This window comes from Podarcis erhardii (genome assembly GCF_964252035.2).
Source record: "Podarcis erhardii genome assembly, chromosome: 10".
NCBI classification, from domain to species: Eukaryota; Metazoa; Chordata; class Lepidosauria; order Squamata; family Lacertidae; genus Podarcis; species Podarcis erhardii.
Window position 1 is genome coordinate 75,984,176 of NC_138500.1, and position 27,605 is coordinate 76,011,780.

The 27,605-nt window shown below is 42.6% G+C and overlaps 1 protein-coding gene across 9 annotated transcripts in view; it reads right to left on the bottom strand.

Moving 5' to 3' along the window:
- Positions 1 to 27,605, bottom strand: part of LMNTD1 (lamin tail domain containing 1) — a 245,674-nt gene that overhangs the window by 11,074 nt on the left and 206,995 nt on the right. For 2 of the 9 annotated variants that reach the window (XR_014160847.1, XM_081879161.1), the window contains one exon: positions 4,940 to 5,136. The exons of 3 other annotated variants lie outside the window; for them this stretch is intronic. Coding sequence is in view for 5 of the 6 variants with exons in the window: in XM_081879161.1 (XP_081735287.1) it covers positions 5,002 to 5,136 (135 nt within the window). In the remaining variant the exon portion in view is untranslated. Of the gene's footprint in view, positions 1 to 4,939; positions 5,137 to 9,575; positions 9,602 to 12,678; positions 12,842 to 27,605 lie in introns of those variants that run through there. 4 more of the 9 variants (XM_081879157.1, XM_081879156.1, XM_081879158.1 and 1 more) reach the window with 4 other exon arrangements.

Sequence of the window (27,605 nt, forward strand, 5' to 3'; positions counted from 1 at the left end):
AATCACAGCATCCTCTCCTAAGTCCTCACAGACCGACTGTTGAATTATCTGTTCTAGGACCTTCCCTTGCTTCGGTCTCAAGCTCTCCAGTCGGTAGTTACCTGTGTCTTCCTTCCCTCCCTTTTTGAAGATGGGGACAACATTTGCCCGCCTCCAGTCTGCGGGGGCCTCACCTGTTATTTAATAATTCTCAAAGATCATAGACAAAAGCCTCTAGTTGATTGTACCCAGTTTCCTTGGGTTGGAACTTGGTATTTTCCATGGAATTCTTGAATTTTATTGGATGTTGCTTGTTAGAGTACTTAATGGTACTTTGTGCCATTTAGGTTGTATCTATCTATAATCTCTGGCTTTCCCTTGGTATCAGAAATTCCAAAAGGACTGGTACTGAGAATAAGGTGTATCACTTGAATACTCCCCCCCCCCACTTTGTGTGTGATAAGCACATTGGGGGCTTTCCTCAAATTCTTATTAGGATGTCCTTCAAGGCATCATCTTTGAATAGACTTTGGATGGGGTCTGTCCTTCTCAGTGCTACAGCCACAAGCTCCAGCGTGCCACCACTTGTGTAGCTATCGCATGAACCGCAAATCAAATTATATCCAAGATTGTTTCTGTAATCAATGTTACTGCCTTGATTAACATATGGAATGTTTGTCTCACCATATTTTAAATGTGCTGTGGAATTTTTATAAGATCTTCTAGGCACTTATGGAATTTGAGGCAGTGCAGGATGTGCACCTGGAGAGGGCAGCTGTGGCTTTTCTTAAGAGGCAGTTGAGAGATCATCTTGAAAGGGTCATGAAGTCAGAGTCAAAGGCCGTGGTCCCCAACATGGAGCACACGCCCTACAGGGGGGCAATTTTATTTTTAAGGGAGCAATTCGAGAATGAGTGATTTTTTTGCATTTCTTATGGTTCATGGGGGCTCATATACATTATATAAATATATATTGTGACATACATATTTTTAAAAATCAGAATGTACACAGCGGTCAGCTGGTGACAATGGAGAGGTTATCTAAACAGAATATACACTGGGCACATTCAGAGGAAGTAGCACTCGGGGGGGGGGGGAATCAGGATTTTAGAGGTGCTTAGATGGGGCATGGCTAAAAAAAGGTTGGGAACCACTGGTCTAAGGTATAAATTTTATTAGCCAATGGAAGTGACTTCCTATATTGGGGGAGGAAAGAGAAATCCATTCACAATTAGTAACCTTTTAAAAACTGCTAGATCTTTAGCAGGAGTGGTAGCTGTGCCCTCTTATTGTTGGGGAGGTAGACCTAGGGTTGCCAACGCCCAGGACATCAGATGCATATACCATACTTGGAAAGGGTGATGGACCGCTTTTCCTTATACAGTGGTACCTCAGGTTACAGACGCTTCAGGTTACAGACTCCGCTAACCCAGAAATAGTGCTTCAGGTTAAGAACTTTGCTTCAGGATGAGAACAGAAATTGTGCTCCGGCGGCGCGGCAGCAGCAGGAGGCTCCATTAGCTAAAGTGGTGCTTCAGGTTAAGAACAGTTTCAGGTTAAGTACGGACCTCCAGAACGAATTAAGTACCTGAGGTACCACCTTAAACAGAATCATCACTCCACTCCTAATTCTGTAAACTGTGAAGGGCCAGACCCTGTAGAGCGTGATGCTGCTAGAGCTGCCTCTGCTCTGAAAGCAGAGATGCTACGTGACTCACCTGCTGGGGAGGTGGCCTGCCATGCCTCTGTAGGAGTGTAAGGTGTTCATAGAACGATAGAGTTGGAAGGAGCCATAGGGTCATCTAGCGCAACCCCTTGCAATACGGGTTGCCAGCATGGGGCAAGAGTTTCATGCTCTACCAATTTAGCTGTCCCCGGTGGGATTCTAAGGATTTGGAAAAGCGGAACCCAAAGAATCTCGGTCTGTAACTGGGTTGTTTTCCTTAGTGGTTGGGGCAGGGCAATTCACATTCCCTGAAGTCTTACTTGTGGGAATCTGCAGATAATTGCCTAATAATGCAGCGTTAATTTGAACAATTATTGCTGGTGTTAACTGGAAGCCTCTAACAGAGAAGGAAGTGGGTTCTGATGAGATCATACCCAACCAGTGAATGGATTCCAACTGATGCAATTTGATCCTCTCAGGTGATCCATTTTATACTATTGCCAATATGTTCCAAACCTACACCTTGCTCAGTAGCCAGCATAGTTACATTTGAATGGTTCACTAAAAGCTGCTTACCGTGTAATGTTCAATATCTACATTTTTTAAAAAATCTATCACATGACTATTTCCACTTGGAAACAGGATATGGCCCCCATGCTGTTCCCAAGGTATGCCCCTGAATAGAATCCTAGATTGCTGCAGGTTGTTTGCCATGTATACTATGTAGGGAGGGCAGTCACACACTCACGTTTGCAACCAAAGGTTACCTCAGTGGCATAGCTAGCCGCTTGGACACCTGCAAGATGGGTGAGGCGCCCAGGGGGCAGAGCAGGGCGCGCCAGAACCCCGGTGCCCGAGCTGCGTTCTGCTCTGGCACCCTGTAGGCCTGTGTTGCTTTTTTGAGCAGTGCGGAGCCTGCATGGGTCCGCCTGCTGCCTCCCGCTCAGCTGTAGGGTGGCAGCCTGAGGGGGAGGCGGCAGGCAGATGTCAGCCCCATGGTGCCCTTTCGGGCAGCGCGGAGCCTGCAGGCGCCCGAACCACCGTGTCACTCCTGAGAGAGAGTGCCGCCCCCTGCGATGTGGTGCCCAGTGGCCCCACCCCCCTAGCTATGCCTCTGGGTTACCTTCCTCCTGCTCCAAAGAAAGCCTTCATGGTGCCACCATGGCACTGGGTTGGTGACCCCAGCTCAAGAACCATTGTCCTGGTTCTACACACCTGAGGGATTATTCTTCCTCTAATTGTGTTCCTTCTGCTATCATCTTCCCTGCTGCCTCTTAGTAGAAATTCAGGATGGGGGGAGCAACTGGTATGCATGTTGAAATGCTGAGTTAATTTGTTTGTGAGGAGGGGATTCTGTGCCTCCTTCCCACAATGACCGGCTTTCCCCCTGTTCTGTCCTCATGATAAGGCAAAATTGTGGCTTTCTTCAATAGTACAAACAGAAATTGTTTTTGAATTCTGGCAGGTTTTGGAATGTTGTGACAAATTTTGGGTGTGTGTGAGAAAGGAGTGTATTTCCTTATTTTGCAAAGTCCTATTCTGTGATTTCCTTTGTTCCTACTTTTTTCTTGCTAGTGCACTGGTCCATGCCCTAATATTGCATCTGCACAAGAACACTGAACTAGCATACCATCTGTAGTTTAGTTTTGTTTATTTTTGATTGCCTCAAATATTATTTGTGTGAGGTGCCCCCCCATTGGCCTTGCTAATGGTGGGTTTTCTCTGCCAGTGAGGGACACTAGTAAGCTGGTCGTAGTCCCACCCAGAGGTGTTTCATGGGTCCTAAGCCTTTCCTGTATTTGGTTTACTGAAAGTAATTGATAGGCATTAAAAAAGGCAAAATCGTTGGGAGACAAAAATTGTATCAGATGAGTGCTGATTAAAAACAAACTTTTAATTATGATACCTTTTATACTGTATGTATAATATGAAACTCTAAAATGACAAAGACTTTAAAATAATTTAAATTGATTTTTATGAAATGGCATCAAGTCAACAACGTGAAGGATGGGAGGACATGGAAGAAGTTGAGAGCAGAATAAGCAAATATACTTTCTAGGGCTGAGACACACCTGCTCTTTATGTAAACAGAGAGATCAAGAATGCATCTAGTGTCTCAGAAACAACATACTCTTTCAAACAACTGGATAATACTTGTTTTGAATATACACTATACCTGCTTTCTTCAGGCTGATGCCTTCCAGGGGTTTTGGACTACAATTCCCATCATCCCCGATTATTGGCCATGCTGGTTGGGCCTAATGGGAGCTGGAGTCCCACAGAACAAGTGGAGGGCACTGCAGTGGGAAAAGGTTAGCTAAACTACCCTGAATTAATTTTGACTTTTATTAGAGACAATATTGTATCTTCAAATTATTGTTGAAGGAATTTGAGCTGTTGTTTTCCTTATCCTGGTGAATATTTTTTATGTACATATAATATAGCTGTCTTTTATTGTGATGCACTATTGTTTTGTTCTACTGGTACTGCAAGTTCTGCAGTCGTTGTCCCCGTCCCCCGTCCCCCCGATCTATTCAAGAGGGAGGGAAGGTGAGAGAGAGTGGCTCCAGCCCATGATAGGGATTACAAACAGGCCCACACAAATTGTGAGTCACCAGTTCAAAAACAGCCCACCAGCTCTGTGTGGTGCCTGCAAGGAGCTCAGTAAACCACCTGCTTTTTTTGGTGGGGGTCTCAGAACCTGGCAAGCCGCACCACACAAACAGATGGGAGTTGGGGCATCAGGCAACATTTCCCATTTGGTGCCTGTACATCTACCATTGCTGTCATACAGAATTTATATATGCTTTACTGATTTAAATTGTGAGGGATTGGCTTTGAAATTCAAAATTTTCACAAAGATGGATTGGCATCCCTTTCACTGCAATAGAGCTTGCACTATTATGGCTCTCAAGGATCAGGGCTGCAAACATTCACACTGCTAGGTTGTTTGATACTATTAACTTCAGTGGAGTTTAAACAGCAAAGCTGTGTACAGAATTGCAAGTCAGGTTACCCATGCAGTTTTCTACAGTTGAAAACGAATTGTAATTTATGGTTGTAACCTTAAACCAAAAGTGTTGCTTTGGCCCCACAGTGGTCAATGGGATGCCTATGTGTTCTGACTTCTAGGTTTATATATTGTCTTACATGTGACTGAAAGATCTACAATTATGAGGAGCTAGCAAAGCTAACTTGCAGATACATAGAGGTCTACAGAGAAATCAAGCATATAGTCTAGCGTGGTCCTGAATATCCAAGCTGCCTTATTCCCAGAGCAATGAATCACAAAACCATTTTTGCTGCAGTATATTTTGAAAATAACCCAGTTCTATTCATTGATCCTTTGTGAGATGCTACAGGAAGTTAATGGGAGTAAGAGGTGTCTGGGCCAGGAGCCTGAAGTTGCAAGATGAATGAGCAAAATACTTCTGTAAAGCAGAGCCAGTGGGTGCAGCTGAACCTAAATAAATCACTCCACCTAAATTAGGCTGTGAAGAAAAAAGAAGAAAAAACAAAAACCCCACAAGATGGTAAGTATTACAGACAGAATAAGCAAAAAGGACTGTAATTCAGCTGCTAGAATTCAACAGTTAGCTTAATTGAACTTAATTCTTCCTTAGTAAACTGACAGCCTAGAAGTGTTGGCATGGGCAAGAGATTGGCTTGTTTCCTATGGTATACAATATGTTCTCTCTTCCTGTGCCCCTTAGAATTAATTTGGATTGTGGTGTTCAAACCGATGCACACTTGTTGGTTGGGAACTGAGATAAGTGGCATGCAATGATCTCAACTCAGTCATTGTTACAAACAGGTTCACACACAAATATCACAGGCTTCTTAGGCTGAGGTTTCCCAACTGGTGTGTGCACAAACACCACTCCTCCTGAAAAGGTAGTGATGGGCTTGTGGAAGTCAAATGCTTTGTAAGATTCAAAACAGCACCCCAAACAAGTGCTTCAACTTTTTGTTCCTGGAGCTAGTAAAATATCACTTGCCACCTCCTTGTTAGGAACAGGCTTTGCAGCCATCAATTCATATGCAAGGAATTGAAAGGGTGCACTCAAAGAACACTGAGTAGAGGTTAAAGCAGAGCTTTCCAAACCGTGTGTCAGACGTGTTGGTGTGTCGGCCGCAGTGTGTAGGTGTGTCACTTGAATGCTCCCTGCGCTCATCCTGGGGCTGGAAAGGGGGTAGTTGAGCCTCCTGCTTGCTAGTAAAACTGAATTACTGTGTCGCGAAACGATGCATGTCTAAAAAGTGTGTCCCCAACATGAAAAGTTTGGAAAGCTCTGGGTTAAGCCTTAACTATGGTGACCTCAGGTCTTTTTTGGCAAGGAGGCTTATCTCTGTGCCAACACAGATGACTCTTACTACAGATGTTATATGCTGTCCCATAGAGCCAAAAAAAGTCTACTCTTATGTGCATAGCTCTTTCCATTCATTTCTACAGTCTCACCTTCATGTTCTGTTCAAGACAGATTTGTGTCCTCTAGATGTTTTGGACTACAACTTCCATCAGCCAACATGGGAGTTGGGAGTTATAGTCCCAAACATCTGGAAGGTGCCAAGGTGGCAAGAGCTGCTCTAAAAGTCTTTTTCCTCCCCTTTTTAAAAAGTTTTTTTTCATGTTACAGACAACAAAACAACACATATACCAACAACTGATGATACAGCAATCAGGATTATTTAAAACAGTAATTTTCAAGCTGTGTCCTAGGGAACCTTACATTTATTCAGACGTTTTCCCAGTGCGATGACTTGCAGTGGCAGAGAAGCTTCCATGAAAGGCATCTTCCAATTTCCCCTAACATGCCTTAGGGCACATTCTCAGTTTCCTAAACTCTCATGAAGGCTGAGGCACACCTAGCCAACACCCAAGTAGATGAGCTAAAATCTTCGGGGTTTCATAGCAGAAATGCAAGTTCATGTGAAAAGGCTTCCCCCAGGCCCCATCTGCTCTATACATTTAGATCAGTATTATACTACTTTATATCATCAAGGTTTCTCCCAAGGAATCCTGGGGACTGTGGTTTGTTAAGGGAGCTGAGAATTGCAAGGAGACACCCCTTTCCCTCATAGAGCTACAATCTTCAGAGTTCCCTGGGAAGAGGGATTGACTTAAGCCACTTTGCTAATTGTAGCTCTGTGAGGGTCTCCCAACAAATCTCAGGGCCCTTAACAAATGACAGTTCACATGACTCCTTGGGAGAAGCAATGACTATTTAAAGTTGTATGATACAGCTTTAAATGTAGAGCATAGATGGGGCCTGAATGCAGAGTCTTCAAAACACTGACCTAAGATGCACGGATATTATAAAAAGTCTTCTAGTTCTGCATTCATCAGTATTTTCAGGCCATGATCATCTACCCTTACTTCCAACTTGCAAGACTGAGCCACATTTATTTTTTATTGCTGACAGCAGTCTCTCTCTCTCTCTCTCTCTCCACCCACACACTCCATGTTCACTTAAAAGAGAACCTTAAATAAGAAATTGTGATGATGATTTTGATGTGACCTACACTGGGACAACAAGGGACGCGGGTGGCGCTGTGGGTAAAACCTCAGCGCCTAGGGCTTGCCGATCGCATGGTCGGCGGTTCGAATCCCCATGGCGGGGTGAGCTCCCGTCGTTCGGTCCCAGCTCCTGCCCACCTAGCAGTTCGAAAGCATGTCAAAGTGCAAGTAGATAAATAGGTACCGCTTTATAGCGGGAAGGTAAACGGCATTTCCGTGTGCTGCTCTGGTGCCGGTTCGCCAGAGCAGCTTCGTCACGCTGGCCACGTGACCCGGAAGTGTCTGCGGACAGCGCTGGCTCCTGGCCTCTAGAGTGAGATGAGCGCACAACCCTAGAGTCGGTCACGACTGGCCCATACGGGCAGGGCTACCTTTACCTTTACCTTTACCTTACACTGGGACAACATGACTCACCAGATAAAACCTAATCTAGCTGAGACTCTGTGTAATTGATTTAACGATGGCTATTCAGATGTGACCTCTCCACTAATTAACCAGTGATTAGGCTTATCATAGCTGAGCTATGAATATAGTGAATACTATATACAGAACAGGCTACCTTGGGAATTTCTGACACATGATTGTACTTTACAGATGGCAGGATGTTACATGGTAATTAAAGTCATCATGTGAAAAACATGTCCATGCATGTTTTTCTGCCAAAGTTCTTCCCTAAGTGCCTTCATTAACCCAAGTGTGCTGTGTAATAACAAAGAAGAGGCTGTTTTCAGTGGTAGCACCCTAGTTATAGACCACTCTCAATGATGCCTGGTGCCTTCATTACAATTTTTAGGTGCCAGAATACGTTATTTCTATTTTTGGGGGCATACAAAATTTTAAATAAACACATTGTGAGGATCCTGAAAGAGCACCCCATGCCCACATTGTCACAGTTGTGCAGCACACCTGTTAACCTGAATATATAACTAACTGGATGCTTTGGATGTTCCTTGCATACCTGTGCTGTGATGTTGTGTTGTGTGTTGTGTTATGTTATAGAAGTATATGAGATAGCACATGAGTTCCAGGCATCAGAACCACCACTTACTCAAAATCCAGCCGTAACTAATAGTAAGTGAAACCATTTTTCTTTCCAAGTGGCCTTGCCATGACTTTTACCAGCTATCTAACCACAGTGGATTTCACCTGCTTGCTGTGATATTTAAATTTATTGGAGTCTGGTTTCTTCACACCACTTGTGGGTTTTTTCCTCATTCTGACAAGCTAAGCCAAAACCCTCTTCTGCAAGGTTGTATCACCTCATTGCCTTTTCCATTTTACAGATGATTAAGTCCTTGCAGCAAAAAAAAAAAAAAGTCATACAGATCTCAATGGTCTCCTAGTTGTTCTAAACACACTAGGTCATGTGGCTATCAAGATGATGGAGAAAAGATAGTCTGCTCTGGAACTGGAAATCGAAATACAGCTTGGTAGTAAAATAAAAATAAATAAATAAAAATTGTCCAGTAGCACCTTATAGACCAACTAAGTTTGTTCTGGTATAAGCTTTGGTGTGCATACCTGAAGAAGTGTGCGTGCACATGAAAGCTTATACCAGAACAAACATAGCTGGTCTATAAGGCACTACTGGACAATTATTTATTTATTTTATTTTTATTTCAACTGCGTCAGACCAACACGGCAACCTACCTGAATCTAGAAGCTTGGTAGTAAGTTTCCTTTGTGAGTCATTATGACTGCATTGTGTGATGAGGTCAAGATGCTAGAATAATAATAATAATAATAATTTTTTATTTATACCCCGCCCTCCCCAGCGGCTTACAAGCAATAATAAAAACAAGATGAATGATTACAAACTTAAAAACAAAAATAAAATACAACATTAAAATAATGAAACATTAAAATATTAAAATGTAGCCTCATCGCAGGAGGAGAAGGAAAAGAAAAAAAAGAAAAAAAGAGGGAGGGAGGGAATCCAGGCGGAACAACTCTGTCTTACAGGCCCTGCGGAAAGAAATCAGATCCTGCAGGGCCCTGGTCTCATGAGGCAGAGCGTTCCACCAGGCCGGAGCCAGAGTTGAAAAGGCCCTGCCTCTGGTTGAAGCCAATCTAACTTCCTTAGGGCCCGGGACCACTAGGGTGTTGCTATTTATGGACCTTGAGGCTCTCCGTGGGGCATACCGGGAGAGTCGGTCCCATAGATACGAGGGTCCTAGGCCATGAAGGGCTTTAAAGGTCAAAAGCAGCACCTTAAATCTGACCCTGTACTCTACCGGGAGCCAGTGCAGCTGGAAAAGCACTGGGCAAATATGCTCCCATGGCAGAGACCCCGTGAGGAGCCTGGCTGCAGCATTCTGCACCCGCTGGAGTTTCTGGGACAGCTTCAAGGGCAGCCCCGCGTAGAGCGAATTACAGTAGTCAAGCCTGGAGATGACCGTCGCATGGATCACTGAAGAAATGATAACACCCAGGCACACCTGCAAATGAAGCCAGCTGTGGGCCTTTTTGGCTTTTTTGACAAATTAGGGAAAACCATGTGCATTCATTATTTGCTGACATCAACAACTTGGATGTGTGAATGAACCATCACATGTCTAACGCCTTCCACAAACATTCCTCGTTATCTGATGTTGCTTCGAAGGCAATGCTTTTCAATCAATTCATTTGTCAGTCATATACTGAACAACCAAGAAACGTGAAGTCAAGTGATGTACATGTAGGAGCCCTTGGGAAAAACCTCAGCCAATGTACAGCTGAGGACCTTTCTGGATTCCTTTCTTTAATATATATGTAGTGATGCTATGATTCAGTGTTTGAATCGGCTGCTCTAATTGTGACATTAACAGCAACTTGATGTGAAGATCCTAGCAAGGATTATTCATTCTATAGGCCTTGGCTGCACTGACTTCTTTAAATAATCTGATTTTAGAAAAGTGCCTCAAATCAAGTAAGAAAGAATGGTGAATCATCAATATAAGTTGGGAGGACTTCAATTATAGTCAGTCATTTTTCCTGCTCAGCTACTGTACGCAGCCAGGTTCTAAAGATTCACAACTGTTGAAGGCTTGATCTAGGCCTGTAACAACAGCAGGAGGCAGGAATGAGGTGGTAAAATCTGGGAGTCTGGAGGTGGTAAAATGGAGTGTGCCATCAAACTGTAGGTGTGGTAGACCAATTTTGAATGCTTCCCTATCTTAAAAGAAAAATAGAACTAAGCTAAGCTGGAACAAAAAGCAGGGGCGGTGGTGGTGGGGGGACACACCCCTCATTTCCTGTCCCCTGTTCACCAACCCAAAGGCATGGGTCAGATGTAAACGATAATAGTAAAGTTCATACAAGCACTGCAGTGGACAGGGACTGAGTTGCTAGTATCAATCTGAAGGAAAACAACCATATATTATGGAATGTGGTAGATGCCATTTGTCCTGTAGAGTCTTTGTCTGTATGCGTGAGGATTTCGTTTAAATGGGAGGAGCATGATTTCCCTCATAGGCAATTCAGTATGAACTCTGAATTAGTACGGTCCACCCTACCACCACAGAATTCTAAAATGTCATGCTGTGGCATCTAATGAACCAGAACTAAGAACCACTTTGGACTTTGTGTGGTCCACACCTGTGTTATAGTCTCTAGAGATGTTCACATGAACACCCATCTCTCCTGTACTGGTGGAGTGAAGGAACTCATGGGGGAAGGTGGGTCAGGAGTTGAAGAACCACAGATAGCTCTGAGTGAAGAACAGGTTCCAAAAAAGATGAAAAGCAAGCCAAGCCTTTTTAAGCCTCTGCCCCCAGAGGCCATCTTTCGCCTCATGTGTTCCTTGAAGGAATGACACATCCCTCCTCTTTCTGTCTCTCTTGTTCTATGACAAGAGCCCTTTATTCTTCAGATGACCCTTCCATCATGTGGTGAACAAGTCATCCAGGAAACATGTGAAGTGTGATGGGCAGATCTTCTTCGTTTCCTAAACAGTGGGGAGGTGGGAAATGAGCAGAAGCGTTGTGCCTGGCTCCGTGTTTGTGGAATACGTTGGCTTGGTGCCAGGCAAAAACATCCCTTTTCAAATAGGCCTTTGGCTGACTGACATCTAAGGACTCAGCTACACTGGTAGAGAGAATGCAATTTATATGCATTGTAGGTGTGATATACATTGTGCCACCAGATGGCGATGGGGAATACTGTTTTTCTCTACCTATTTTCCCTGTTTAAATTTACAACACTTTCAACTGAAACACTACTTTGATGTGTCTAGATCCAGCCTAAATGTGTTGTAGGAGGGGGTTATTGGTTTGTTTTTCTTCTTGTTTTTCTTATGTATTATTATCTTGTATTTTATCTTGCCTATACAAATTTAAATAAATAAATAAGCAGTGACCCACAGTCAAAACACAGATGAAAAACCCAACAGTCCTACTTAGGTGTTATTCACTCACTCCCATCTACATCAGAACAGGAAGAAGGGTCCCTGAGTGGCTCTGGCGCCAACATTGTGTGCTCCTTCTTGGACATTCACCTGTACAGCATGAACATCTGTACGGATGGGGAGGGCTTTGTACCTATGATCGTATGTGCAAAGACTTCCTAGGATCTGAAACCTAAGCAATCAGGCTTTCAGATCCTGGGGAAGCTTATGCACATATGTGCACAGGAAGCCTTGTCCATCAGACAGGCGCACTGTGCTTGGGTCAGATCTCTCGGGGACCTCTGTGTAGGCTGCCTGAAAAAGAGTAGCTTGCCCCATTGATTCATCCTGGTGTGTGGAAGGGTGCTACCAGATATTTCTCACGGTGATTGACTTGGGTGTAGAAACCCTTCATCGGCAGCCCTTGGGGTGGGAGAATAAGTGTGACAGCTGCAACCCTCTGCTTTATGAGACCCTGTGCTGATAACAGCCATAGTGGGCTTGGTGTGTCTGCTGCTACCTAGGAGCACTCAACCTCTGAGAACTGGCTGCAAGGCACACACTGATAATAATTTAAATCTCAGTACCTTTATCCTGGGATATAACTTTGCTGCAGCCCAACATTCTTGTTTAAAAAATTTGGGAAGTGGGAACAGATCAGCAGCAACTTTACAAGTTCAATGCACACGATATATTGCTTAATGTACAATGTTTATAGTGGCAATCAGGCATGTATACAGCAATGCTCAACATTTTGTCCTGTTTTTCTTTGACAATGGTGGGGTTGCCATAGTGCTCAAGATTTGTTTTACTTTGAAAGAGTGACCAAAGAGGTGGGAGAGGAGGGGGCTTGGGGAAAACAAGGGGCCCAGTGATATCATACGCCCAAGGGTTTCCAGAAACCTGAAGCCAGCCCTGTTTACCACTAAGTGGTATATAAATATAGGAAGTAAAGATTTAAAAATTAATTCATGTGATGAACCCCTCCAGGTGCCACATGTGGTAGGTAGGCTGTTTCAAGTTTCTTCTTTGTATCCACTGGACCTTATGAAAAAGTCTGAAGATGGAATGGAGTGTCACTACTGCAATCAAATATTGCTGTTAATCTTATCCCTGAAGTAGCATACCAAGAAACAATCATAGTAGTCTGACCTTACTGTTAATATCACCACGCTGCAAATGGCGGAGGCCGTGGTGTTGGGGGGTAGAAAGACAGATTCTGAACTGAATGTAAGATCTGTAAGCCGAGTCTGTGCTGATCACGCCGTGGGAGGAAGGACCCTGGTACAAGGATTCGTAAGACTCCTGGCCTTGCCTGTGATATAAATATATATAACACCATTAGCAGGAAGGAGGCACTGAGCTGCTGGAACCAGGAGTTCCAAGTGTCCCATATCTGGATGAGAGCACAGCACCACACTTTTGTAAAACAAGAGTGTTTCTGGAAGCAGGAGCCATGCGATTCTCCTGGGAGAGACACGGTGGCTTGGGGGCCGCAGGCTCTGCCCTGCCCAAACGGTCCCAGGTATAGGGCGGCTGAGTGGGAGGAGGCAGGCAGATTCTGGAGGCCCCACGGTGCGCCCCGCCCATATGGGTGGCTTGCCCCACCCCTGGCACCCGAGCAGCTTCCTCTGCCGCTGTCTGGAAGTTACTCTCCTGCCTCAAATTGCCGGTCACTTAATTTGACTCTGCAGCCCACACAATCAAGATCTGTCTGAATCAGTTCTTAATACTGACAGCATTCTTTCCTGATACTCAAAGCATTTCACACACTCAGTGTCAGCAGAGCATGCAGCACTCTTGCAAAATGGGGCAGTTCTTAACCAGTCTTCTGCACCAGCTCCTTTCTGTCTTCCCTCTAGTTCAATCCTAGACAGACAGGTCTCAGTTCTCTCTAGTTTTGTTCCCATTAGTAGTTTTGTTCCTAGTAGACCAAAAGTGATAGATGTTCATGCAAATTTGTAACTGCTCATTTACTATCAGCTCCATTATACAGTGGTACCTCTGACGCTTCAGGTTACAGACTCCACTAACCCAGAAATAGTACCTCGGGTTAAGAACTTTGCTTCAGGATGAGAACAGAAATCGTGTGGCAGTGTCGCAGCGGCAGCGGGAGGCCCCATTACCTAAAGTGGTACCTCAGGTTAAGAACAGTTTCAGGTTAAGAACGGACCTCCGGAACAAATTAAGTTCTTAACCCAAGGTACCACTGTAAAGGGCTACTATAACAGAAGAAATTTCTTGAGGCGTTAGGTAAGTTGCATACTGATTTCATCATTTGTGATGCACAGAGAGTGCTCTCTGTCTCTCAGGATGTTTATTAAGCCCATAGATGTGATTTGAGGCCTAGATGCCAGATCAAGGCTTGCTTTGCATTGGCTTTTGGTTACCTCTGATGCTGGTGATAAGTATTTCTCTTCTTTTCAACATATTAAGTTTCAAGGCTTTATGCCTCACATTGGATGTGCTGTTCCAAGGGACTCTTCACCATACAGATTGTAAAATGCTGATAGGCCCAAATGAAGGCAAAGAGGGAGCAGCATGTTAGTGTACCTGCAGGGCCAACCCACCCATGAGGCAAGGTGAGGCGACTGTCTTAGGCAGCAGGATCCACAGGGGCAGCAGATCCCAATGTAGATCTTTACCCACCCCCCATTCACTCACTCCTCCTTCCCTGGTAGGGAGGGGGACAACATTTTGTGGTTTGCTTCAGACACTAAAATGTCTTGGGCAGCTAAATGGAACCACTGCTCCAGGAAGCACAATAAGCAATGTTCTGCACCTGGAATCCAGCTCTTAGGGCACTTCATATCAGAATTTTCAAGATCAACTCTAAGTCACACTTCCCAGACTAGTGTATGGATTTGAATTTACTTAGCATTACTTAGCATTTCTATATATTCCAATGCAGTTCTTGACTCACAAAGCTAGTAAAACTCACATCATTTTTTTAAAACAATGTATATTTTGAAATAAAATATGCTTAGAAATGTGTATTTCAAGAGGAAACGTGTTTAAAAATAGCTACAGTGGTACCTCTGGATACGAACGCTTCTGGTTGCGGAAGTAGTTGCTCCAGGATGCGAACTTTGCCCCGGGATGTGAGCGGAAATCACACGTTAGAAGGGAGTGCGCAGCGGGAAGTATGCTTTCGCTAATGGCACCTCTTGTTAAGAACAGTTTCAGGATAAGAACAGACCTCTGTAATGAATTAAGTTCATATCTGGAGGTACCACTGTATTTAATATACAAATTCTGCTATTCTCAGTGGAGATTTCTTATAACATATGTTTGAATGTTGAATGTGTTAGTGTATGTCTAAATATAACGGATAAAACAAGCACCATTAGCTGTACTGCTGGATAAGTGTATTTGTTTAAAAACTAATTAAAGTTTGTTACACACACACACACACACACACACACACACACACAACTTCTGCTGTGGATATTTACTAAATTTATGGATATTTACTAAATTTTACTAAAGAGCTTGCAGGGCAGCAGCTGAAGAAGGAGCAAAAAGGGTTTTCTTGTGTGTGTTTCTTGTGGCTGATTAGCTGCTCTCCCTGTGCAAAGGTCAGAGGGGGCAGGGTTTCTGTTGAGGCAGGTGATTAGCTGTGGGAGGAGCTTATCAGAGCTCTTTAGATTTAGGGGAGCTAGTCTCAAACGTTTGTTGGGGGAGACCTAGGGTTTATTTGGGGGGGGAGTTATTTGTCCTGTCTGCACGTTTCTTATGATGGAGGACCGCTGTAGCCACCCCCAACGACACGTTCTCAAGATGGAGAGTGAGGGAACAGCTGCAGTCGCCTGCGGTTCCTGCACAATGTTTGCCATCTTGCCAAAGGTTGCAGGCAGCTTTACCTGCAGCAATTGCATGTTGATTGCCCTCTTAAAAGACAAAGTCCAGCAACTGGAGGAACGTGTGGCTACGCTCCAAAGAATTAGAGAGCTGGAGCTCTTCTTGGAAGCAACAGAGCACACCGTCTCCACCAAGGAGGAGACAGGGGACTCCCCTGAGAAGGAGGCTAGTTCACCAACACAGGAGCCAGATATATGGAGAAACGTGACTCAAAGAAGTAGGAAGCCCAGGGTTCGCTCTGATTGTTTAGAAATACACAATCGCTTTGAGGTCCTCTCCCCTAGCATGGAAGACGAAGAGCAGACTCCATTTGAGGATCTCTCCCTCATTACAGTCGATCAGGTATATGAAGACGAGCAGCAAAGTCAGTCCTCAGGGAATGTGCAGGCGACCTTGGAACGGACAGACCACAGAAGAACCCCGACTAAACCTAAGAGGAGGCGTGTAGTGGTGACAGGGGATTCCCTACTGAGGGGAACAGAAGCAGTGATCTGTGGGCCTGACAAGATGTCTCGGGAAGTGTGCTGTCTCCCCGGAGCTAAGATCCAAGATGTAACTGAACGACTGCAAGGAATCATAAAACCCACTGACAAATACCCCTTCCTCTTGGTATACCTGTGAAGAGATCCAAGATTTAGAACCTCAAAGCCAAAGTGAGAGCATTTGGGTCAAAATTAAGGGAGAGAAGAATGACAGGGACCTCATTGTGGGAGTTTACTATAGATCCCCAAGCCAAACGGAGGACATAGATGATGCCTTCCTGGAACAGATGGCCAAGCATGCAAAAGGAAGGGAGATAGTAGTAATGGGGGACTTCAATTACCCGGATATTTGTTGGATGTCAAACTCAGCCAAGAGCATAAGGTCAAACAGATTCCTCACTGGCCTTGCAGACAACTTCATTGTCCAGAAAGTGGGAGAAGCAACAAGAGGAACAGCCATTTTAGATCTGGTCCTAACCAATGTTGATGACCTGGTTAGTGGGGTAGAAGTGGAAGGATCATTAGGCGCGAGTGATCATGCTCTTCTGAAGTTTACTATACAGCGGAAAGGAGCAGCCAAGCATACTAGGACTCAATTTCTTGACTTTAAGAAAGCCAACTTCATAAAACTTAGGGAAGTGCTGGGTGAGATCCCATCGACAGTAATACTAAAAGGAAAGGGAGTTCATGATGGCTGGGAGTTTGTTAAGAGGGAGATAGTAAAAGCACAACTTCAGGCAATACCAATGCGACGGAAACATGGAAGGTGCCTAAAGAATTCAGGGTGGCTATCTAAAGAACTTTTAACTGAGTTAAGATTAAAAAAGGATGTGTACAAAAAATGGAAAAGGGGGGAAACCACCAAAGAGGAATTCAAACAAATAGCCAGCACGTGTAGACACAAAGTCAGAAAAGCTAAAGCACAGAATGAACTCAGGCTTGCTATAGAGGTTAAAAGTAACAAAAATGGCTTTTATGGGTATGTTTGTAGCAAAGGGAAGAACAAAGAAACAGTGGGGTCACTCAGAGGAGAAGATGGTGAAATGCAAACAGGGTATACAGAAAGGGCTGAACTCCTCAATGCCTTCTTTGCCTCAGTCTTCTCCGATAAAGAAAACAATGCCCGACCTGAAGAATTTGGAGCAAATGATTCAGCAGAGGAAATACAGCCCAGAATAACTAAGGAGATAGTACAAGAATACTTGGCTAGTTTAGATGTATTCAAGTCTCTAGGGCCAGATGAACTGCATCCAAGAGTATTAAAAGAACTGGCAGATGTGATCTCAGAACCACTGGCAGTCATCTTTGAGAATTCCTGGAGAACAGGCGAAGTCCCGGCAGACTGGAGGAGGGCAAATGTTGTCCCTATTTTCAAAAAGCGGAAAAGAGAGGACCCAAATAATTACCGCCCAGTCAGTCTGACATCAATACCAGGGAAGATTCTGGAGCAGATCATTAAGCAAACAGTCTGTGAGCAGCTAGAAAGGAATGCTGTGATCACCAATAGTCAGCATGGATTTCTGAAAAATAAGTCATGTCAGACTAACCTGATCTCATTTTTTGACAGAATTACAAGCCTGGTAGATGAAGGGAACGCAGTGGATGTAGCCTATCTTGATTTCAGCAAGGCATTTGACAAGGTGCCCCATGATATTCTTGTAAAGAAGCTGGTAAAATGCGGACTTGACTATGCTACCACTCAGTGGATTTGTAACTGGCTGAGTGACCGAACCCAAAGGGTGCTCATCAATGGTTCCTCTTCATCCTGGAGAAGAGTGACTAGTGGGGTGCCACAGGGTTCTGTCTTGGGCCCGGTCTTATTCAACATCTTTATCAACGACTTGGATGATGGACTCAAGGGCATCCTGATCAAATTTGCAGATGACACCAAACTGGGAGGGGTGGCTAACACCCCAGAGGACAGGATCACACTTCAAAACAACCTTGACAGATTAGAGAACTGGGCCAAAACAAACAAGATGAATTTTAACAGGGAGAAATGTAAAGTATTGCACTTGGGCAAAAAAAATGAGAGGCACAAATACAAGATGGGTGACACCTGGCTTGAGAGCAGTAAATGTGAAAAGGATCTAGGAGTCTTGGTTGACCACAAACTTGACATGAGCCAACAGTGTGACGCAGCAGCTAAAAAAGCCAATGCAATTCTGGGCTGCATCAATAGGAGTATAGCATTTAGATCAAGGGAAGTAATACTGCCACTGTATTCTGCTCTGGTCAGACCTCACCTGGAGTACTGTGTCCAGTTCTGGGCACCACAGTTCAAGAAGGACACTGACAAACTGGAACGTGTCCAGAGGAGGGCAACCAAAATGGTCAAAGGCCTGGAAACGATGCCTTATGAGGAACGGCTAAGGGAGCTGGGCATGTTTAGCTTGGAGAAGAGGAGGTTAAGGGGTGATATGATAGCCATGTTCAAATATATAAAAGGATGTCACATAGAGGAGGGAGAAAGGTTGTTTTCTGCTGCTCCAGAGAAGCGGACACGGAGCAATGGATCCAAACTACAAGAAAGAAGATTCCACCTAAACATTAGGAAGAACTTCCTGACAGTAAGAGCTGTTTGACAGTGGAATTTGCTGCCAAGGAGTGTGGTGGAGTCTCCTTCTTTGGAGGTCTTTAAGCAGAGGCTTGACAACCATATGTCAGGAGTGCTCTGATGGTGTTTCCTGCTTGGCAGGGGGTTGGACTCGATGGCCCTTGTGGTCTCTTCCAACTCTATGATTCTATGATTCTATGAAATTATAATGAGGCATATCCTTAACAGTTGGGCAAGTGACTTAACTATGAAAGTGGTGTTCTATGGATCACTGCCTTGCCATGGTGAAGGGGCTTGAATATCTCAGAGAAGCTATGAACTATGCCGAGCAGGGCACCCAAGATGAACAGGTCATAGTGGAGAGTTTTGACCATACGTGATCCACCTGGAGGAGGAACTGGCAAGCCACTCCAGTATCCCTGCCAAGAAAACTCCATGGACAAAGACAACAGGCATATAAAAGTTATGACACTGGAAGATGAGCACCTCAGGTCAGAAGGTGTCCAACATGCTACTGGGGAAGAGCGGAGGACAAGTACAAGTAGATGCAGAGCTGATGAAGTGGCTGGGCGAAAGACGAAAGGATGCTCAGCTGCGGATATGCATGGAAGCGAAAGGAAAGTCCAATGCTGTAAAGAAAAAAATATTGCATAGGAACCTGGAATGTAAGAACCATGAACCTGGGTAAGTTGGATGTGGTCAAAAATGAGATGGCAAGAATAAATATTGACATCCTGGGCATCAGTGAACTAAAATGGACGGGAATGGGCGAATTCAGTTCGGATGACTATCATATCTACTACTGTGGGCAAGAAACCCGTAAAAGAAATAGAGTGGCCCTCATAGTCAACAAAAGAGTGGCGAAAGCTGTACTGGGATGCAATCTCAAAAATGATAGAATGATCTTGATACGAATCCAAGGCAGACCTTTTAACATCACAGTAATCCAAGTTTATGCACCAACTACTGGTGCTGAAGAAACTGAAATTGACCAATTCTATGAAGACTTACAAGACCTTATAGAAGTGACACCAAAGAAGGATGTTCTTCTCATTATAGGGGATTGGAATGCTAAAGTAGGGAATCAAGAGATAAAAGGAACAACTGGCAAGTTTGGCCTTGGAGTTCTGTCAAGAGAACAAGCTGGTCATCACAAACACGCTTTTCCAACAATACAAGAGACGACTCTACACATGGACATCACCAGATGGGCAACATCGAAATCAGATTGATTATATTCTCTGCAGCCAAAGATGGAGAAGCTCTATACAGTCAGCAAAAACAAGACCTGGAGCTGACTGTGGCTCAGATCATCAGCTTCTTATAGCAAAATTCAAGCTTAAACTGAAGAAAGTAGGAAAAACCACTGTGCCGGTAAGATACCATCTAAACCAAATCCCTTATGAATACACAGTGGAAGTGAGGAACAGGTTTAAGGATTTAGATTTGCTGGACAGAGTGCCTGAAGAACTATGGGTGGAGGCTCGCAACATTATACAGGAGGCAGCAACTAAAACCATCCCAATGAAAAAGAAATGCAAGAAAGCAAAGTGGCTGTCCAACGAGGCCTTACAAATAGCGGGGGAGAGAAGGCAAGCAAAGATACAGGAAATTGAATGCAGATTTCCAAAGAATAGCAAGGAGAGACAAGAAGGCCTTCTTAAACGAGCAATGCAAAGAAATAGAGGAAAACAACAGAATGGGAAGAACCAGAGATCTGTTCAAGAAAATCGGAAATATGAAAGGAACATTTCGTACAAAGATTACCATAATAAAGGACAAAAGTGGTAACGACCTAACAGAAGCAGAAGACATCAAGAAGAGGTGGCAAGAATACACAGAGGAATTATACCAGAAAGATATGGATGTCTCGTACACCCCAGGTAGTGTGGTTGTTGACCTTGAGCCAGACATCCTGGAGAGTGAAGTCAAATGGGCCTTAGAAAGCACTGCAAATAACAAGGCCAGTGGAAGTGATGATATTCCAGCTGAACTATTTAAAATTTTAAAAGATGATGCTGTTAAGGTGCTACACTCAATATGCCAGCAAGTTTAGAAAACTCAGCAGTGGCCAGAGGATTGGAGAAGATCAGTCTACATCCCAATCCCAAAGAAGGGCAGTGCCAAAGAATGCTCCAACTACCACACAATTGCACTCATTTCACACGCTAGCAAGGTTATGCTTAAAATTCTACAAGGAAGGCTCAAGCAGTATGTGGACCGAGAACTCCCAGAAGTGCAAGCTGGATTTAGAAGAGGCAGAGGAACTAGAGACCAAATTGCAAACATGCGCTGGATTATGGAGAAAGCTAGAGAGTTCCAGAAAGACATCTACTTCTGCTTCATTGACTATGCAAAAGCCTTTGACTGTGTTGACCACAGCAAACTATGGCAAGTTCTTAAATAAATGGGAGTGCCTGATCACCTCATCTGTCTCCTGAGAAATCTCTATGTGGGACAAGAAGCTACAGTTAGAACTGGATATGGAACAACTGATTTGTTCAAAATTGGGAAAGGAGTACGAGAAGGCTGTATATTGTCTCCCTGCTTATTGTTATATGCAGAATTCATCATGCGAAAGGCTGGGCTGGATGAATCCGAAGCCGGAATTAAGATTGCTGGAAGAAATATCAACAACCTCAGATATGCAGATGATACAACCTTGATGGCAGAAAGTGAGGAGGAATTAAAGAACCTTTTATTGAGGGTGAAAGAGGAGAGCGCAAAATATGGTCTGAAGCTCAACATCAAAAAAATGAAGATCATGGCCACTGGTCCCATCACCTCCTGCCAAATAGAAGGGGAAGAAATGGAGGCAGTAAGAGATTTTACTTTCTTGGGCTCCATGATCACTGCAGATGGTGACAGCAGTCACGAAATTAAAAGACGCCTGCTTCTTGGGAGAAAAGCAATGACAAACCTAGACAGCATCTTAAAAAGTAGAGACATCACCTTGCCAACAAAGGTCCGTATAGTAAAAGCTATGGTTTTCCCAGTAGTGATGTATGGAAGTGAAAGCTGGATCATAAAGAAGGCTGATCGCCGAAGAATTGATGCTTTTGAATTATGGTGCTGGAGGAGACTCTTGAGAGTCCCATGGACTGCAAGAAGATCAAACGTATCCATTCTGAAGGAAATCAGCCCTGAGTGCTCACTGGAAGGACAGATCCTGAAGCTGAGGCTCCAATACTTTGGCCACCTCATGAGAAGAGAAGACTCCTTGGAAAAGACCCTGATGTTGGGAAAGATGGAGGGCACAAGGAGAAGGGGACGACAGAGGATGAGATGGTTGGATGGTGTTCTTGAAGCTACCAGCATGAGTTTGATCAAACTGCGGGAGGCAGTGGAGGACAGAAGTGCCTGGCGTGCTCTGGTCCAGGGGGTCACGAAGAGTCGGACACGACTAAACGACTAAACAACAACAACAAATAGATTTTTCCATTACTGAGAAGGTTCCTATACAGAGTTGCACGATTTTCTTTATAACCATTTACAGTGGTACCTTGAACTGAATCCATTCTGGAAGTCCGTTTGACTCCCGAAACCATTCAAAAACCAAGGTGTGGCTTCCGATTGGCTGCAGGAGCTCCCTGCACTCAAGTGGAAGCCGTGTCGGACGTTCAGCTTCCGGAAAACGTTTGCAAACTGGAACATTTGCTTCCAGGTGTTCAGGAGCCGATTTGTTCGACAACTAAGCTGTTCAAGAACCAAGGTATATGAAAAAAGACCAGAGTAATACTTTATTTAGAATTCAACAATAACAAAGGAAAAAACCACAGTAGTTGCTACATCAAATCATTACAATTAACCAATTTTAACAATATATAAATAATAATAAAGAAATTATACAACATCACTTTTAACTTACTGAGGTTTTCATATTACACTTTTATCTCTTTATCTTTTTCCTAACATATCAAAAGGAGAAAGACCAAGAAAGGAGACACAAAAAGAAAAAGAGAAGAGGAAGAAGAAGAAGAAGAAGGGAAGGGGGCGGGGAGAAAAAAGGAAGAAGAAAACAAAGCAAAACAAACACATTTGGCTTCTGATTAGACTCATTCTATTATTAGTGCTACAATTTTTTCACACACAGTTCCACGTTATTGTACTTCTTTGTTTTCATCAGATATCAAAAAACATTATATTTGTTATTTTACAAGGATCATTCTATTTCTGCCAGGAGATATTTGTTATTGTAATGCTTTTCTAAATACTCTTTAAAGATTTTCCATTCTTTCTGTACTTTCTGTTTTGGATACCCTCTAATTCTCCCTGTCATCATGGCCATCTGTAGATATTCTATCATTTGGACCTGCCACTCATTTATCGTAGGTGTTTTGTCACTTTTCCAGTTTCTTGCAATTAAGATCCTGGCTGCTACGGTTGTATACATAAAAAGTGGTATCTTTTCTCTTTTGATTTCTGGTGACATTATTCCCAGGAGGAAGGTTTCAGGTTTTTTCTTAAATGAAAACTTATATAGTTTTTTAAAATTCATTGTAGATGTTATCCCAAAATTCTTTAATGGCTGTGCATTCTCACCACATGTACATATATGACCTATACCAGCTTTACACCTCCAGCAAGTTGGTGATTTTTATACATCTTTGCGAGTTTTGCTGGAGTGTGGTGCCATCTGTATAACATTTTCATAATATTTTCTCTCAGATTATAGCACACCATAAATTTGATATCCTCCCTCCACAATTTCTCCCATTGATCCATATAGATGTTATATCCTAGGTCTTGTGCCCATTTAACCATTGAACTTTTCACCAATTCTTCTTTCACCTCCCACTCTAGTAGGAGGTTATACATTCTTGAGATGTATTTTCCTTTATACTGTATTAATTCTTTTTCAAATCTGGACATTTCCTTTGCAAGACTCTCCTTTTTATCAAGTTCAATATTTCATTTATCTGAAAATACTGTAGCCAGTCTGTCAGGTGACTTCTAATTTCTTCAAATTCTTTTAATTTGATGTTATCGTTAGTCTCTTCTATTAAAAGTCTATATGTGGCCCAGTCTCCTTGCATATTTTTCTTTTTAACAGCCAGGGCTTCTGTTGGTGAGGTCCATAAGGGAATTTTTGGTTCTAATATTCCTTTATATTTTATCCAAATCTTGTATAACAATTTCCTTATAATATGATTTAAAAATCCCCCATGGGCCCTCACTTTTTCATAATTTAAATACGCGTGCCACCCATATCGGTTGTCAAAACCCTCTAGGTCTAACACGTCTGTATCTCTTAGTATAATCCAATCTTTTATCTATACTAGTCCGGCTGCTGCGTGATACATTTCTAATTCTCGTAGGGCAAAACCTCCCATCTCCCTTTGATCTATAAGTATTTGGTGTTTGATTCTTGGTTTTCTTCCATTCCATACAAATCTCGCTATATCTTTCCTCCAACTTTTAAAGCATTTTATTCCTCCCAATATTGGAATGGTTTGGAATAGGAAAATCATTTTTGGTAGAATGTTCATTTTGACTACTGAAATCCTACCCCACAGGGAGAGGTGAAGTTTATTCCAAATTTCCATATTTTTAAAAATCTCATTACACGTTTTTGTGTAATTGTCCTGGTACAAGTTAATACATTTTGTCTATATCCAAATTCCCAAAGATTTTACTTTGTTTTTAATCTCCAAACCCGTAATTTTTTGTAAATCCTTCATCTCCTCAGATCTCATATTTTTAACTAATAAATTAGTTTTTTGAAACTTATTTTAAATCCTGCTAATCTTCCAAATTTGTTGATTAATACTATAGCTGCTGGAATACTTTGTTGGGGATTCTCAGTTGTTATTATCAGGTCGTCTGCGAATGCTCTGATTTTATATGATTTTACTATCTTAACTCCCTTTATTTCTTCATTTTTCCTAAGAGTTTGTAATGTTTCCAACACCAAATAAAAGAGGTGAAAGGGGACAGACATCCTTGCCCTGTGCCCTTTGTTATTTCAATATTTTCTGTAATATTACCATTTATTATCAGGTTTGCCTTCTGTCGGTGGTAGATCGTTTCTATTGCCCTTTCAAATTTTCCTCCTATTTTCATTAATTTGTTTCTTCATGAAGCACCAGGAGATGTTGTCGAATGCTTTTTCTGCATCAATGCTACCTGTTTGTCGCTTTTAAATTCTAAATATTCCAATATATCAGCAATATTTCTGGTATTGTTTTGGATCTGCCTCCCAGGTAGGAATCCTGCTTGATTTGGGTGGATGTTTTCTTTTAGCATTTCTTTCAATCTATTTGCTAATATTGTAGCAAAGAGTTTATAATCACTATATAATAGTGATATTGGTCTATTATTTGCTACTAATTCTGGATCACCTCCTTGTTTTGGTAATAACATTACATAGGGTTCAGTCCAGGAATCTGGTATTTTCCCTTTCTTTAAGATGTCATTCATTATTTCTTTCAAAGGTGTTGCCAATATATCTTCTAGTTTCTTATATAACTCAGCTGGTATACCTTCGGGGCCTGGCGTTTTCCCTGGTTTGGCTTTTTTTATTACATTGTTAACTTCCATCATTGATACCAGGGAATTTACGGGAAATCGGAATTTTACAAGAAGTTGCATGAGATTATGCTGGATTATCTGGACTACAACAAGATCATTATGATGGGAAATATGAATGGGGTCGTATCGACTAACATGGATAAGTCACAAAGCCAAAATGTTACAAAAGACGGCAGACTACCAAAGACTTTTTTTGAAATGACAGACAATATGGACTGGATTGACATTTGGAGAACCAAGAACCCCCTGGGAAGAGAGGGAACATTCTTCTCTGAAGCCCAGCTGACTTGGACAAGAATCGACCAAATATGGATAACTAGAGGTCTGGCACCCAAGGTCAGAAAAGTGGAAATCTGCCCAAAGACCTGCTCCGACCATAATGCACTGAAGATGGACATGACACTACTGCCAACCGGTTCCTTTAGATGGAAGATGAATGACAACTTGTTTAGAGATCAGGAGATTATTAAGAAGGCCCAAAAAGCTTTGAAGGATTATTTTGAGATAAATATGAACACTACGGTGGAAAAAAGAACTATCTGGGACGCAAGCAAAGCTGTGATGAGGGGGTTCTTGATACAACAGAACGCTGTAAAGAAAAGGACACAAAATGAAAGGAAAGACAAGATCCTGCAGAAAATCAAAGAATTGGAGAAGAAGTTAAGATCAAACCCGAAGTCACAGCCGATTCTGAGAGAAATTAAACTTTACCAAGCACAATATTCTAAACTGATAAATCAGGAAATAGAGTGGAAGATTAAATTAATGAAACAAAAAACTTTTGAATCGGCGAATAAATGTGGGAAACTGCTTGCGTGGCAGTTGAAGAAGAGACAAAAATTAAATACAGTTATAAATCTAGAAATTGAAGGAAGAAACATTCAGAACCCCATGGAAATCAGAAAGTGCTTCCAGAGATATTTCAAAAAATTATATACTCAAGGGCCGCAAGACGAGGTTGAGATTAAACAATTTTTGGAAAGAAATGGACTAACAAAGTTGTCACAAAAAAACAGATCAATCCTGAATAACAAAATAACACGACAAGAGATTGAACAAGCCATTCAGAACATGCAACTGGGCAAATCTCCAGTGCCAGACGGCCTGACCTCCAAGTATTATAAGACATTAAAAGACTACTTGATCCAACCAATGATGGAGGTCTGCAACGAAATTATGGAGGGGAAGAGGGCGCCGGAATCGTGGAAGGAAGCTTTCATCACATTGATACCAAAATTGGAAACTGAAAAGACACAACTCAAGAACTATCGTCCCATTTCCCTTTTAAATGTGGATTACAAAATATTTGCAGACGTCTTGGCAAGCAGATTTAAAAGAGTTTTAAACGAGGTAATCCATAAAGACCAAGCAGGCTTTCTCCCAGGTAGACACATGTTTGCTAATACAAGGAACATTATTGACATTTTGGAACTTTTGCAAACAGACATAAATACAAAAGCAGTGTTAATTTTTATAGATGCGGAGAAGGCCTTTGATAATATCTCTTGGAAATTTATGAAGGGAAATCTAAAAGAAATGGGAGTGGGACGGGGTTTTAGGAATGGGATTGATGCAATATATTCAGAACAAAAGGCTAAATTGATGGTTAACAATGTGGTTACGGAAGAGTTTAAAATTGAAAAAGGAACACGACAAGGCTGCCCGATTTCCCCTCTGCTATTTATTTCGGTTCTGGAGGTGCTCTTGAATATGATCAGAGGGGACCGGTTGGTGGAAGGGATCCAGGTCGGAGCGAAACAATATAAACTTAAAGCCTTTGCAGATGACCTAGTTTTGACTTTGCAGGAGCTGGAATCTAGTACGAAAAGAGTATTGCAACTGATACAAGACTTTGGTCGGGTAGCGGGATTTAAATTAAATAAACAGAAAACCAAGGTGCTGGGGAAAAATTTGACAGATACAGAGTCAGAACGGTTTCAGAGGGAAACAGAACTAACTGTGGTTAAAAAAGTAAAATACCTAGGGGTGAATATAACAGCAAAAAATCTGAGTCTATTTAAGGATAATTATGAAAAATGTTGGACTGAAATTAAGAGAGACTTGGACAGTTGGACAAAATTGAAGCTTTCTCTGTTAGGCCGAATTGCTGCTATTAAGATGAATGTATTGCCAAAAATGTTGTTTTTGTTTCAAACATTACAGATTGTGGACAAGACGGAGTGCTTCCGGAAGTGGCAGAAAGATATTTCTAAATTTGTCTGGCAGGGCAAAAAGCCCAGAATTAAGTTTAAGATATTAACTGACGTGAAAGAAAGAGGGGGCTTTGCCCTGCCAGACTTAAAGTTGTACTATGAAGCAGCAGCTTTCTGCTGGCTAAAAGACTGGCTACTTCTCGAAGACACTGACGTACTGGATTTGGAAGGTTTTAACAATGCTTTTGGTTGGCATGCATACTTATGGTACGACAAGGTTAAGATCAATAAGGCCTTTAAGAACCATATTGTTAGGAAAGCAGTATTTAATGTCTGGACAAAATACAAAGACTTATTGGAAAACAAGACTCCGAGGTGGCTTTCGCCTCTGGAAGCTAAGGCCCGAAAAAGACCCAATATGGAGGCCAAATGGCCAAAATATTGGGAAATATTAGAAAAAGATGGAGACAATTGGAAATTGCAGAGTTTGGAGAA